Below are 16,784 nucleotides of genomic sequence, written 5' to 3'. Positions count from 1 at the left end.
AAGCACAAAAGACTATGGCTGGCCATTATAAGAGAAAATAGCCTATTTCAAAGAGTTTCATTCTTTATGCCTTGCTCTTTTGCTTTTTTGCTGTGGTCTGCATAAATATTTGACCGTTTCCTCAATTTTAGAAAAGGCAGTGAATTGGACAAAGTCATTTTGAATTTCACTCAGGCTTACAGGGGCAATGGACGCCTAATTCTTTATACACGGAGAGTGCCCAACTTTGCTGAGACGCTGAGAGACTGGGGTCTGGAGTAGGTCATGTACGATTAATATGTTCATGTATGCGAGAGACAGAATAAAATAAAAAAAACCTTTGCCTTTTGCAAGCAGCTGAATATAAGAGATGAAAGATGCTGAGGCGGAAAGGTATTGTTTCCTTCTTTCATCTAAGGGCTGAAATGATGCCATCAGCACATGGACACCTGCAGCTTTTTTCTTGGCCGGCGTCAGCATCGCTAGTTTTGTGATATTTTGAGAAACCTCAAAACTCTATTTCGAGTGGGCACTCTGAAAATAGCGAAACGCTACACCTGAAAGGTCTAGGGACATAAAAATATCCAAAGTTAATAACGTATTATTGCTGTTTCCCCAGAACGTTGATGTTTTTGGTGGCGAAACACAAAAACGAGAATATCAGTGACTGTAACTGTCAAACTCCAACGCTCAAGTAGACTCCTACAAACTAAGAACCAAAGCCTAAAGACACTTTTGCCCCCCACATATTTGTATTCAGCAGGGTACACCAACCATTGCAGGTAAACGAAGCATAAGAAGCCCTGCAGTGAACATCAATAGCAAACTTTATAATAAAAAAATGATTCAGGCTAACTGGGGGTATATGGTTTCACACAGGACATTCGTTAGTACCTACAGGTATCACGACTGACCTTTAAAATCAAACACCCAATCATAAGGAACCTAGTAATTAAACCTGGGCAAATGAAGCAGGCTCAGGGTGAGTCTCAGGATTTATAGGACATCAGCTTGCCCTCTTATAGTTATGACCCTGATGGGATTAATCCCAGCTCTGCTATAATTATGTCACAGATTTGTCTTCAGTCATGCCTCTGTTCTTTTATTAGCAGCAACTCTAACTATCATCAGTATTAGGGAGAGATATCCTCATAGTGTATCATTTAAAGAGAAAGGGAAAGTTGAGAGGGAAAACTGAGCGTACACAAACTTCATTCGAAAGTTTTCAGTGATGTCCGACTCAGATGGTGCCTCGGTGTTTGTATGGGAAACGACTGGTTTCCTCTCAGCCTGAATTTTCTAATTCTGCTGTCTTTAGTTGATATTGTCAATAGTGAAATCCAGAAATTTTAGTTTAAATAAAAAACGAAGCACAAACAAGAACGAAACAAACAACAAAACACAAAAAGAGTAGACAATGAGGACATCTTAAATCTTTTATTGAGGACGCAAGTCATTTATTTATAAAACAGTATTATGTCACTGCTCTATATTGTAATTTCATTACAAGGTTATCTGGGCTGCATAACAGTCATTCGAAATATGCAAAGAGCTGATGAAGGTTAGAATTGCACATATTTGTACAGTCAAATCTCCATATGCATAAATACAAACAAAGGTCTAGTTAAAAAAAAAAAAAAAAAATCTTATTCTCTAACTCTAGACCAAGAGTGTCTTGGCACTGTATACAAGGTTACATAGGGTAAAAAACAAAACGAAATTCAAGCAGTCCACCAGGTATTGCATGTAACGTTTCAACCTAATGCACTTAAACTTTTAAATCATCTCATGAAAGCTGACCATTTACCTATTCCATTAAATACATCAATGCCCATTTCAGCAGGGAAGTTATTCTATATTTTGGCTTGCATTTACTCAGATTTTTATAATTGGACTGCTTGGTGCAGCACTTTAATGCATTGGGGAAAGCAAATAGTATTATAGCCTGCATTTATTATTTGGAATTGTTATGTATCAGCATTGTTTTTAACTGATAAATGTATATACAACTGCCTTGCTTTCATTTCATAGCTTCTAATACAAATTAACACTTTAAGTGATGAAATCGCTTGAGCCTTGTTTTCTTTGCTGTACTGATGATTTTTGTAATATTTAAATAATTTCTGGACCTACTAGGCTTCCTTTTGAATCACAGTTTTGAGGGGTTTCCTTCTATTGCTGGCAATGCCAGCTGTTAATACCTGGAGAAAGCTAACTGTTAGCATTTCTATTCATCTCAGTGGCTTGCAACCAGCAAAAACCCAGCCCTCTTGATTGCAGTTCCCAGACAGGTTTCATTACAGATTTTATTAGACCAAAAATAAATAAACAAATAAAAGACACGCCCACGAATGCAAGATGAGTCGCCGGAATTCCATATCCATTTCCCCCAAAACTTAAGATTAAATGAAACAATTGTATATCTGCGAACTTTTAAGAGTGCGCTCGTCTTAAAGCTACACTTAAAAGCCACAAACTCCCGTTTCGTCGAACAGTTCAGGGAGACGAGGTCAGCAGGTTCCGCTTAAACGGCAACGTTTGCTAACCTGGGATCGGAGTCCTGTTCATATCTGTAATGATACACCTCCATTTGATCCCGGCAAGCCTCCCTGATGTTATTGAGCCACCTTTTGATGCCTCTTCTGTTCAAGTACAACACCATGAGGAACACAACTCCAATGAGGGCCAGCACAATCCCGAGAAGCACATAAGAACGGGCGTCCGAGCTTTGGCACTCCATGCCCTTCATTTCTAGATCCCTCACGAGCGTGTTCTTCTTCTTTTCTGGTCGCGCGCATTTCAGGCTAGCCACGTCTGCGCACTGGGAGCTGTTGTTCAGCCAATCGTAAAACGCCTTCACTTTTTTACATTCACAGTCGAAAGGGTTCTGGGATAAGTAAACGCGTATTTCCGTGAATTCGTTCAACGTGCTCAAATTTCTCTTATCCAGAGTCCCGATGGAATTGTTTGTCAGTATTAAAGTGGTTAAATTGAGGTTGCCAAACCCGGAAAGAGGAATTACCTTAAAAGAGTTTACAGACAGGTCCAGCCTCTGAAGATTACGCAAACTGTCATTGGACAGCGCGAGCGGTAATTGCCCCGCGCCCGAAGTCATTAAGTTGTTACTGAGGTTAAGATTACGCAGCCGTTCCAAGCAATAAAAAGCTCCAGGGGACACGACCCTTAAACGGTTGTGGCTCAGATCTAATGAAACAAGTCGCGGGAGTCCACAAAATGCACGACTTTCGATCACTTGTATGTTGTTGTCCTGCAGTGACAGGACGCGCAAGTCCATATCGGTCCCATTGGCTGAAAACGCCCTCTCGGGTAAAACCGAGATGTTGTGCCTGTGTAAAGTTAATTTTTGGGTGCTTCTGGGCACTTCGAGAGGTAGCATGATCTCTTCACAGCTCACCAATCCGTCGTAACGCATAAAGGCTTCTTTGCATTTATGGGCTTCGGCGGACCAAACGAACAAACACATGAGCCCCACGCCAAAATGATATCGCTTTAAAGTGTGAGATAAAACGCGAAGTGGTTTTCTGTTCGTTTCCATCTTAATCTGAGGAGAATGTTATTCCAAAGGTTTAACGGCAGCATGTGTTCTCTTCGTAGTTCGGATTCACTTCGCTTCTGGAATCCGTTGGAGCCATCGAGGAAAGCGGTCCGTGTGGCCAGAGAGCGAGCGTTCAGTCCGGCAGCATTTTCTTTTCTGGTGCTCCCCTGACGGCGCCTACCCCACAAATGCGATCAACCGCTGTCTAGCAGCATCCCTGAGGTGAGCAGAACCTCGCCCCCTTCCCTCAATGAGAGAGAGAGAGATGCAAAGAGCAGTGTCGCCTGCAGTTAGGACGGGATGGACGCTGAATGGACGCTGCTCAAAGCATTTTAGAAACTTTAGTACAGCAAAAATAGGTAAATGTTTAATTATTGTAACATTGAGGTCAAAAAAGAAATAGCATCCAAAGTTAAGTAAGAGTTTATACTGAAATGTTAACTTAATATTGTTGCCTGATATTGTTAAACTACTCTAATATGTGCTAATTGCATGCATTTTTTTGTTTGTCAAGTATAAAAATGTCCCAGCCGTTAATTACAGAAATAAATGCATAAAAAAAAATCTCATTAAGTTATGTTGTTGATAGGACAGTGTGATGAGTGACAGGAAATGATGTAGGGGGAGAGAGTGGGAGGGATCAGGAAAGGTCCATGAGCTGAGGGTTCAATCTTTTGACGTCACGGCTCTATTTAACCCGTTTTTTAAAACATTTTACACTTATTCCTAATAATTAATCAATCATCAAAGCTCCCTACATATTATATATATAGTACACCAGGTTCTGGGACTGCTATTTTTAGTGTACTGATATTTGCACGTCAATTCTAATTCAACTCTAGACGCTATTAGCGATGGATAAAATAAGACTGCAGGAACATGGAAGGAACAGGACACAATTAAAAGCGCCGCTTACTTTGAACAAACTCTACCCGCAGGACTTACATAACAAGAATCCCTTCACCTCGAAAGAGGACTCAGACAAAATAACATCTAAAATAACAAACTGAAAAATTTATGAAAGTACAAAACAAAAATACAAGCCAAAAATACCCCCCGGCCCCCTCGTAAGTGCACAGCCAGCAACAATGTTGTTGCAGAATCAAAAAGTTTTTTTAGCATTTACTGTGATCAATCCTACTAATCTTTGCACATTAACGGATTAACACTGCTCACATTATCACAGCGTTTGATAATGACGGTCTTACCGGGGGGAAAATACTTCTTGCACTAAGAAATCTTAACAAAGAAACAATATCAATTCTTTGTAGTTTTGTGTAATTCAGCATGTATGCTCTGTGGTGCCGTCTTTGATTGGCTGTATCTGTTCACAGTGTGGCCCCTGCAATCCAATCTATAACGTGTCTGCAGAATCTAATGTTACTCCATCTTATCTGTCTGTGGGGTACGATCTGTTGGCAGGTAAAACCTTTTTCAACCCATTGCAATTTTTACTGTCTATCCCAAAACTGCTCCCTGGACAATTTCAGCTATTATGGGTTATTGTTTAATAGCGGAGACGAAATCTCCAGGCACCATGTTGGCTATGACATGATAAAATAATGTCAGACAAACAAGCAAAGGCAGGCGATAGGCTCCCGAAAAAACACCCAGTCGCAAAAAGAAAGGTTGGTTTTGGTGACAAAGTTGAAGCTTCTGGCTCCTGCAACAGGAGGGTCCCTTTTCCACCAAAGGTTACTCGAGTTCAAACGAGAGCACTCAGCATTCAGTCATTTTCTCCAGTCAAGTGGAGCATGTAGCTTTTAACGCTTGGAGATAATTCAATTTTGTGGGATTTCATTACAGTAAGCCATCCTCCACCCTTTAGCCACATGAAATGTATTACTGATTACTTTACTTTTAAAATCTATCCTTCTGCTTTCTATCTTCACTCCGTGTCCATCAACACTAGACTGAGAAGCAGTATCTTAATCATCAAAAATGCATGCATCAGAAGGGCTACAGCCTAAGTGATGGCTGTTATCGAGTGATGCACCATGATTATTTTATTCAGTGGGTAACTGACAAAGTGGCTTAATTGTACTTGTCAGCCTATGGTAAGCTAGTTTGAGGTGTGCAACAGATATGAGCTATCATGTTCCAAATGGGCAACTTGGCCGGGTATATTACTTTATCCTTGTGGCTGCCCGTCTGGAGTAACACAGTTGGCAAAGTGTCACAGCGTCTGTCACTCGTGTAACAGGTTCTTAGACAGAAAGTAAGAGAGACAGATGCTTTACAGCAGAGAATAAATGTATGAATTTTGACAGATATGACCACCCCACACACACACTGAAGAAATTATATATTATATTACTAAAAGTCACATTTACATTTTCATATTAGTACACTATGTAGCCTATATATGCATATATTTGATTTAATAAAGCATTTTTTTTTTTAAATGACTTGAAGGCAAAGCTGAATTTTCAGCAGCCATTACGCCATGACTTTAATATGCTGATTTGATGCTCAAAAAATCTCTAATTGTCACCCGTTGTTTTGAACAGCTTTGTAATAATTTAGTAGAAATTGTGATACCATTCAGAAGTTTGGGATAAATAAGCAAGGATAGATTACATTAATGTTACGTTATGTTACATTAAAGTGATAGTAAAGATGTATGAAATACCAAATAATAAAAATGAAAGAAATATTCAAATAAATACTGTGCATAAATTCTTGTTTGGATCTTGTATTATTATTATTATTATTATTATTATTATTATTATTATAAAAGTATTTTATGAAAAAAATAAAATAATGAAGCACCAATAATAATTAATAAAATAAGGCACCATATCAACATATTAGAATGAATTCTTAAGGACCACGTAGCACTAAAGACTGTTGTCATGGCTACGGAAAATGTATCTTTGCCTTCACAGGAATAAATTACAGTTTACAGTATATTATATACAAAAGAATTAATTTTGAAATGATAATAATATTTAACTTTACTATTCACACTGATTTTTGTAATTAAATAAATGCATGGGAGACTTTACAAAACCATTTTCACACACTTCCAGCAAGGTTTTCATTACTGTAATCTGTCACCTTCATGAGACATTTTAACATACATTTTAACCTTGTGGGGACCTTTTTTAGGTCCCCATGAAGAAACAAGCTTTAAAAAAAACCCAAAAAACCAAACCCAACGTGTGTGTGTGAGTTTGCACCACATGTGCATTGTTTATAAAGAGAATTAGTTCTGCGTCACTCAGTCGTGTGTTTGTTCTATGCCTGTCACTTTAAAATGTGTGTATTGACAGTGTGTGAGCGGTTTTCTGCTTGCTGGATCAGTTGTAACAGTGCGCTCTGTTGGGGTGTGCTCCTCTAAAAGCTCATTTTCCATTATCCTCTCTTCAAATCAACCTGATCTCTCCACAAACTCTCTTCATTAAACCTGACCACATTTTCGCAGATTTCCAACATCCACCCATAATTGTCAGATAAGAGCACTTAACAAAACCAGTGCATTATCAAACGTCACTGATGCAACAGAATTAAAACCAGACTGTTGAATTATTAATGTGTTGTACAGCAACACAATCTTGTGGCAGTTTGTAACTTAAGTTTCGGGGAATTGAAATTTTTCTCATCTCATTAATAAGTTTTCGGACAATCTGCTTATGCCCCAGTAATTGTTATCTTTTTTATTTAAATTTTTAATTTTCATAAAAATGAATTCAAGCAACATTTCCACCTCATGAAATACTGATATTTTATTTTTTTGAAAGATTTGAAAATATTTATATTACAATTGTTTTAATTTAAAAATGAAAAAAAAAAGATGCATTTTGGTAACAGTTTTTGTAATTTTTTTATATAGAATATTTTAGAATAAATAGAAATGGAATATTTTAACAAATAAATGCACTGAACAAAATCATACTAACATTTATTACAGGTAAGTGGTGGCAATCAATTTATTTTAGCTACATTCAACTAAATTAGTTCAGACTTTTTCTCAATTACAAGACTCTATATTGCTAGTATAATTTTTTGAATTGCAAAATATAATCATAGAGTCAAAAATAAATATATACTGTTTTTTGATTTTTTTTTTATATGATTCATCCTGTCCTGTTCTGCAGTGCTGAGAGATTCACTTAAAAGTATATCTCTTAACATCACCTTTCAGAGACTTCTAAAGCGCTGCATTGTAATCGCGAAGCCTGTTTTGTTGCCAGTGTGTGTTGTGAGTGTCCATCTGCAAACATCAGTTTTCCTCTAATGATCACGGACGCCAAAGTGTGTTTTGTTTTTCACCCGTGACCCAGACAAAAGGATCGGTGGGTGGATGGTGGAGCCTGGAGGAGGTGATTATGGTTGGACGGCTCTTCTGCTTGCTCTGATAAGCATTAACAGAGGCTTTTATTTCTCATTAACTCAAGGTGCTTCCTCTCAGCTGGCGGAGAATGAGGAAATCGCACGGGGACATCTGTGAGGACCTGTAAGATGCCAAGCACCTGTACTCATCCAGAACGTCTGCTATCAGCTGTGTCTACACTGCATGATTACCACGACACAGATAAGAAACCTTGTGATTATAATATTACCGCTGCCACATTGACCCGGAGGCTTGATGTCAACAAGGGTGTCAAGGGCGATTGTAGATGTGAGCATCTGACATACTGTCAGCAGGATTTCAAATGATATGTACACACTCATCACTTTGTGGTCTCACCCATCAAATGCCTATATTTCAAACTAGGATGCCTGTCAAGCCTGACATGTTCATTCAGATCCATAATATATAAGCTTTAAAAACGGCTCACTATTAGACGCACATGTATTGTGAACTAGTAGAAAACGGCAGTAAAACAAACAGCTTTGCACAGCTTTGTCAGTTTACTTATGTAAAAGAGCTTTGATGGGTAAATACCCTTCAAAAACTGCTTATTTCTGAATTTCTCCTCTGGCTGAATTAAACCAGGCACACTGACTCGTGACAAACCTTACCAAGTCAAGCATGCACTTTTCAGACAAATAAAACCACAGAGATTTGGGACAAAATGTAATGTGTCTACGCGAGAGAGGGAACGTGCGTTTCTTAAAGCAAAAGCAGAAACTAGATGCTCTATATCGATCTATATCATTATTATTATTTAGTGCTGTCAAACAATTAATTGCATCCAAAATAAAAGTTTGCGTATTTATAAAATTACAAACACGTGCATGTGCATTTTTAAGACAAAACTGTTATGTTTATATATGAAATATATTTACATCTAAATGATAATAATGTAAATAAAAATAAATGTTTATACATGTAAATATGTAAACCATACATGCAGAATGTTTACATGTTTCAGCAGTATTAGCATATTTTTATGAGTGACCCTAAACCGCAAAAAACAGTCTTAAGGGTCAATTTTGGGAACTGAGATTTCTGCAACATCTGAAAAAAGGCTGAATAAATAAGCTTTCTGTTGATGTATGGTTTTTTATGGAATAGGACAATATTTGGCTGAGATGCAACTATTCAAAGAGTCTGGAATCTCAAAAATGAAGGAAGAAGGTCTTTACTTAATATCCTAATGATTATTGGCATATAAGAAAAATCGATCATTTTGACCCATACTAGGTTTTGTGCTCCAGAGTCACGTATTTCATCACTATATGCATTTATACCAGAATGACACTCCATAGAATATTATTAATATATCAAAATATTATTTCTCCTGTCTGCTGTTTAAACGCTTTCACTTTATTGGAAGGACTGTCACCATGCCAAAAAAGATATATGCAGCGAAACCCCTTCCCCTTCGCATTTCCATGAGCTGTGCAGGTTTATATTTTGATAGGTTTTTCTGAGGATATAGATAAGCCCGGTATGTTTCCAGCTTACTTGTAAGACTTGTCACGAACCTGTCAACCAGTTTCTAGAAACGTCTCTGGAGGCTTGAAAAGTTTAAACGCAAGAAAGTATCAGCGTTGAAAGTGACCTACAGAAGCGATGTGTCAGTGGAGATTAAAGCTCATGCGTTCACAATGCGCTTCCATTGGCTTCACATCAGGGGACCGCTTATGTCCCAAAAGGCAAGGATTTGTGGGTAAATGCTGTTCATTCTGTCCCTTCCATTGCTGGAGTCCTTCAGAGCTGCCTCAAAGCAAAGGGTAAGGAGTTGAAGGACTCTGCCACACGCGGCGTTCTGGAACACACACACATGGCTGTACCTTCAGCGGGGGGTTTTTCATTCATCACGCACCACCACGTAAACTTAAATCGGCTGTCTGTGTGACAAACGGCCCTGCCCTGATAAAGCACCAACACAGGTACACGTTCCTCATCAATCAAAAGGCAACAAGGTCATTTATATCTCGCGCTCAGCGGTAATCGCGCGTCCTTTTGCTTCGCCCTCAAGGTCATCGAATCTTATAGATCAAGCGTGCCTATTAACGGAAGTGAGAATTAAACACACGATCCTCCGAACTGCTTTTTCGCAGACGGATTTTATGAAGAAAAAATCAATCATCGCACCGATCAATCCCATCATTCACAGGAGTCATGTATCTCCCGTCCCGAAGACGGACTAAAAACCTCCTAATCACTTTCCACGTCATAAAAATTCAAAAGGATTCCTTCTCCGGTCCTCTTCTCCACCCATCTACAGCGAAACGAAGGCCACTGAGGCTGTAATCAAGCTGGCTCTTTGAAGCGTGGCCCCAGGGCCAGCAGAACACTGCAGGAGTGCAGAGAGACACACTACTTAAACACTACTCCTGAGCCACTTGAATTAATAATGGAGGCGGATTCCATCTTTGCTTGGTCACTCTGGATGCATTATACCAGCCTATTGGCCAAAGAGTAACAGATACTTATAAAACGGTGTCACCTGTCAAAGAGGCATTAATTAGTCATCCAGAGTTGTAACGGAGCAATCCGCGTCCAGACGGGCAGCATGGCTTGGTATCATGTGCTTGCGTGTTCCAGCATGGACATCTTATAATGCATCTCAGTCAACCTCTTGACATAAATGACTTCTAAATGCACAACAACACCTTTAGGACGACGGCGTCTATTGCCCCTGATGCTTCTGGGCAACGCTCAGCTGATGGACACGATAGAAAAGCAGCAGTACAGTTCTCGATTTACTTCCCTGTACAAACTTTATTTCATCCAGCAGTTTTAATATAAATTCACAATTACAAAACAACACAGGTGGCATTATCTTAATTGCTGATTTCTGGAACCACCACCATGCACCTCTTGTAAATGTATTTATATATTTATAATTTGCATCAAAGGCCTAATATGAAAAATATGCTAAAATATCACATTATGTATCAGCTTTAATACATTTATGAAAACAACTAAAGCAGTGAAATGTCAAGTTTAGAGTTATTGTATAATTATATAATTGTATAAGTATATAAATATATTGTAGCAAATAACGGTCAATAACTTTACAGTGAAAAGTAAACAGATGGTAATGTTTGTGTCAAAATTAAGGAAATAGCTGTAAACTGTCTCAGGGGAAGATATGGCAGTTTTTTTCTGGTAATTATGAGATGACATAAAATTAATCATACTTGAAAAAAAAAAAAAAAAAAAAAAAAAAAAAAAAAATGCTAGAGCAAAACAGGCACTATTTTTACCCAGCACCATAAAATTAGTAAGAAGCAATCAATCAATAAATCATATTCACAAACCTATATAAACAGCATTAATTGCACTATACCAGCAAACTCATGAAATACACACACATCACTCACTCACACACACACACGCACACATGCACACATGCACACACACATCCACATGACACACACACATATATATTACTTCACGATATTATAATCCCCCCAAAACTAATTTTTATTATCTTCCCAAAGGTTGACTGTTTCACTATTCTGTGACATTTTGTAGTAAAAATGGTGCGAGTAGTGTGTCTACACTGAAAATTATGAAAAGAAAAAGTGCACTTTAAATACCCAGATGATGCACTTTCAATAACCTGAAAAACTCTGCAAAGTTAGACACTTCATCAACTCACAGCTTTAAATTGCAAAGAGTCTATGAGACTACATGGTATAGCGCGCCATTTGGGACGCAGTTTGTGTTAAATAATTTGTATTAAAGCAAGTACTATTGTGAGATGTTTTTATAATTTAATCCAGGAAACGTGGTAGGAGACTGGCTAAAAATGTTGCGTTTCTAATTTTCCGTTTCCCAGGATGCTGAGGTCAAAAGTGGAGCTTGTTTTCCACAGCTGGGATTGACCTTGGCGGGACTAATGTGTGGCCTGGGCAGCATCTGCGCACAAATTCAATTATTTATGGTGTGGCTGTGTAGAACTAGAGCGTTTGCTTGGAGAAGAATGTCCTCGTCCATCACAGAGAGCTTCAGGGACTATAGATGAATGAAAATACATCTGTTCAACAGGAAAGAGATCAAGACACGAGATCTTATTACTGTGCACAGGAAATATTTAACAAATGATTCTGTAATCAAACTATTTTGATCTCTTACTATAACTGTATAATGAAATTGGCCAAATTGCTCAAAACAATGCATCCTTTTCACATACTGCGATGACGCTTTTCCGCGGTTTATTAACATCATAAACATAACATTTTTATGTTTACATTTTTTAGATATTTAATGCACATAACACTACACTTTGTATTTTATCAGCTTGCCGTTAAATAGCAGAAAACTACTTAACACTGCGGGGCCTGTATTCACAAAACACTATTGGGATCTTTCCACTACAGGTTATCCAAAATTTGTGGTTTGCTCTTAGTGACTTAGATGTCCTCTTCAGTTATTTTTCACAGATTTAGGGGCTAGTTTTAGCACTAAAATGCTTTGAAAAATACTCTTAGAACAAAAAAATATGTAGGTATCCTAAATTTAGCACTGATATTCTCTCTTAAATCAGCAATTTATGAGCTACCTATTAGCCATATATTTAGAATATGGGCATCTTTCTATTTTAAATAAGTCAGTTTCTTGATATTTTTACCTTTTTTGTTAAGTCATAAGAATGCTATTGATTTTTGTTTTGCTACTGGAGCAAAAAATCTGCAAAACAACAACACTTGCTTTATAAATTTACCAAACTATGCAGACTTCTGCTTTCCGAGACCCTGAATAAAGGTAAAATGGCCATTTTGAGACCAAATGAGAAGTTTGAAAACATAAAGTTTCTATTAGACATCTTTCCCGTTGACTGCACATGGTATTCCGAGGATTTGCTTTGTCCTTCCTCAACTTCCAATTTTAGAAAACTGCAGCTGAAATTACATCACCTTTCAAATAAACTTGACTCAGTTTCCCCTTTCTAATTCTCTCTCTCATTCTTTTCTGCTGACCTGGTCTCTTGCCCAGGGAGTTGGTTAAAATAGCTCGATGCGCTGTATAGAGATGGAGAGCGCTGCATTTCACATGGAAAAATAAATACGAGTAGCATCTTATTGTTTTATAGACAGATAGATAGATAGAACTTATTAAACAACACTGAAACCTTATCAAATCTGTCTCTGCTCAAGTTAACACCCTCCCATTTGGCTGGTAAAAATGTAGCTTGATTAAAGTTTAATGGCCCTGAGACCCTTCAATTAGTGAGTTTGGCTCATACATTAAAATAATGACTCTAATGAGGAGAGTAATGAAGACTTTATTATGCACATGGAGAGGAGATTAAAACTGCTTTATCAGCCATTATGTGTCACTGAGCTTGCTAAAAAAAGATGATAAATAAGGTCAAAGATAGTGTAATGAACAATGTGTTAATATTTAGCACCTCTCCATGTCATAATATCCTATTACTGCTTTTTTATTTATTATAATTGACATGTATTTATTAAAAGCATAAAAAGTAATATTGTGAAACATTATAACAATTGAAAAGAACTGGTTTATTCTAAAATGCCATTCATTCCAGTGATGTTAAAGCTGAATTTTCAGCCTCATTACTGTAGTCTTTAGTGTAGCATTATCCTTCAGAAATCATTCTAATATAGTAATATAATATGCTCAGTTATTATTGGTACTTAGTTTTCATCATTGATAATAAGAACCATTATAAATACAACCTGGGTGAATTATTCCTTATTATTACATACTTTTGACCAGAAGGACACACACACACACACACACACACACACATATAATTTATATTGTTATGTAATCTCATTCCTCTCTGTCTGCTCATATATCAGTAAATATTAATGTTTCTTCCTCTCAGTTGCAGTGATGGACATCAGCAAATATGTCTATGCTTCAAATGACCAAGAGGCTGCAGGTCCGGATACAGAAGCCTCAGCTGATGCATTATGGTCATGGTTATTGATTGTATTATATACAGCTTGCCATTTGATATCTGTTAGTTCAGCATAAATGGAACATTGCTTAAAGTTACAGTTCACCCCAAAATTAGTCCTATTATCAGTTACTTATATATGGTTTCATGTATGATTTATTTTTTCTATAGCAGAAAACAAAGGATGGAACTCTGGCTGTTCCTTTGAATGTAATGACAGTGAATGGAAACTAGAACCGTCAAAATCCCAAATGACAAAAAAACCAACCTGTGTACCAATGTGTACCTCTTTTTACATACCTTACTGTATGTTTCACAGCAGTTTCAAAGAGAAATGCCCACTGAGCGGCGCTAAAACGCAGGTTCAATACGTGAACCCCGGCACATTACATTGATTTAGCTGTGTATTGTGGTGGTTCAGAATGAATACATCCGTGGACTGTTGCTAAAAGTTATTACTTTATCACCCTACTTATTATTACTTTGTATGCCCTACACCTACCCTAGAGTGTTAACAAAGGCAAAACTGATATAATAGCACATTTGTTGATGCAAGCGTGCTATTTCAACTTCCTTTTACACAGATTGTAACTGTTTTGTTGAACCGTAGTTAAGAACACCTCTGTACTCCGTGAGCTACTGAACAAACCTACCGTTTCTGAAAACCCACAGATATGAAGCTGGATAGATGTGATGTTAACTTTTCAAAAGCATCTCCCAGCATATTAATAACATATCATAACATGATATTCCTCAAGGAATTGCATGAAAATTATGCTCTAAATCGAAACTCTGTAAATTTATGCGAAAAGGAATGGGTTTTACTACTTGGTACGTTTTTTCTCTCCCTAAAAAGTGCACCAAGGTACGTTTATGCCATAAGAAAAAAATAGCAAAAAGCAGAAATGCCATGCAGCTTTGTAACAACGTGAAGGTTAGTAATTGATGACCAAAGTTTTAGTTTCTGTCGGTTATTCATCAAGGCTATTGGCAAGCATCTTAATAGCTTGATCCTGTTTTCTCAAATCAGCTCCCTTATGAAAAATATACGTTGGGACGGCGATAGCTCTTTGCCCGCCTGTCATGACCTTGGTTCTGATTGACAGCCGAGCGTTGTGCTTGGTGGGACAGCTCACTCATCTCCCCAGTAGCTCCGCCGACAGTTTGAGATACTGACATCAGCAAAACACACACACACACTCACACACATAAATCTGACAACATCTCTCCCCCCAGCTCCGCTGTCAGTCGGAACGAGAGGTTCCTCTCAGCCAATGAGACAGACTCCTTCATGAGTCTGTATATCATAAAACCTGCATGCGGACAGTTCACATAATCAGGTCTGGTTACCTGATGGAATTACGCGGTGGAAACCAGCTGTGGAAAATTGGCCAAATGACTTTGCTGGCTGTGATGTGCTCACAAACACAGGCCAGACACACAGCAAGATGTGCCAGTGATCTACGATAGATGTGATAGATGGCTTTTCGTTATCAGCGGAAGCTTTTGTGATCGGACGGTACTGAACGCTTAAGCGCTCTTAAAAATGCAATGAAATTGTAATGCGTTAGGCAATCAGATATCTATCCAAAAGTTTAAGTATGCTTTTTAACCAAAATATTTGTGTTGTGCATACTATATATATGAACACTTTGTGGTCGTTAAACTAAGTCGTATATATTCTTGATTGCTTCATGCATTTTTACTGATCAGATAAATAAAAGACTAAGTAGAAATGCCTTTCAAGAGGCATTCGAGACTGAAAGCAATTCAATAGCTAAGTGTAGGATTCGGGGCCGTTTAACACATCAGCATGTTTTAATCCATTCTGGAAAATTCCTCCTAAAAAATAAAACTACATAAAAGTACTTTTTAAAAATCAATAATCAACACAGAAAATAAATAAATGAATGTTAAAATATTAAATTTTTAATTGCAAACAGGTTTTAGAACGTAAGATTTAGTTGTGAGGAAAAGCTTTCGCATCTTTTATTCACACTTGGCTTTATGCTTTGACATTTAATGCAATGAAATTCATACATTTTAAAGAATGGCTTAGCAGTCCAGATACGACTGGGACCGCTGTAGATGTTCTTTTGCTGTTTAATTCATCTAAGTTTTGACTTGCGCAGTAAGCATTGCATGCTGGGACACACTGTGCCCTGCTCTGTTGGGCTTTAATCCATGTAGACAGTGTCAGGATAAATACAAATGCCCGGGGAGATGATAAACCCACCTGATATAAAGTCAGATGGGCATTTCTGCCCCTGCACTGCAATCAAAAGAGTGGGAGTTACATGTGTTAATCTGCTCAGGTCAGCCAGACGTAGCCTGTAATGCCACATGCTATGTATACATTTAGACAAGAGACGTCACATGACAAATGAGTGTATCTTCACAGAATGGGAACACAACAAGCATTAGCTTTCCAGAATGCTGAGCTAAAGCTTGAGTTAATGACGCAGAATGATATAAACAGAGGATAGCGCTCATTCCTAGATGAACATTTCTCTCCAAAAAAAGATTAAAAGCGTTTCTACTAGTTTTATTCTTTTTTGTCTGATTAGAATTAGTTTTGGTATTTTAAGACATTGCTAAACTGGAGGTCACACTTTATATTAGGTGGCCTTAACTCTCGTGTGCTTGTTTCAAAAGATAAGCAACAAAAACATTGTAACAAATTATTAATTTGCATGCAAGCACATGGTAGTTAAGACCACATAATATAAAGTGGGACCAAACTTGACACCGTTTTTGAATATTAATACCACTTATTGATAAAACTATTAAAAAAGTATAATGGCGGATAACGGCGAACAAATTTTTAATTAGGCCTTTTCTTTAACCCCCAAAAATATAGCAAAATGAATAACTGGTTTTAATCACAGAAAAAAGTTTATTCAAGTCATTGTCTGCACAAACTGCAATTTTAAATATGGCATTTATGGTCATTTATCTATTATTAATTTTTG

At 37.6% G+C, this 16,784-nt stretch overlaps 1 protein-coding gene across 1 annotated transcript; it reads right to left on the bottom strand.

The window, feature by feature from the left end:
- Window positions 1-1,432: 1,432 nt before the first annotated feature.
- Window positions 1,433-3,754, bottom strand: waif2 (Wnt-activated inhibitory factor 2). Its single transcript, XM_043250142.1, has one exon. The coding sequence runs from the start codon at window positions 3,533-3,535 to the stop codon at window positions 2,504-2,506; it is 1,032 nt and encodes a 343-aa protein (XP_043106077.1). The 5' UTR covers window positions 3,536-3,754; the 3' UTR covers window positions 1,433-2,503.
- Window positions 3,755-16,784: the final 13,030 nt, after the last annotated feature.

This window comes from Puntigrus tetrazona, chromosome 10 (assembly GCF_018831695.1).
Source record: "Puntigrus tetrazona isolate hp1 chromosome 10, ASM1883169v1, whole genome shotgun sequence".
NCBI classification, from domain to species: domain Eukaryota; kingdom Metazoa; phylum Chordata; class Actinopteri; order Cypriniformes; family Cyprinidae; genus Puntigrus; species Puntigrus tetrazona.
The sequence above is the reverse complement of the archived record's forward strand: the minus strand, read 5'-3'. Positions and strand labels throughout refer to the sequence as shown.

Coding starts and splice junctions, on each gene's coding strand:
- waif2 (XM_043250142.1), bottom strand. CDS start 3,535: ATGGAAACGAACAGAAAACCACTTCGCGTTTTATCTCACACTTTAAAG.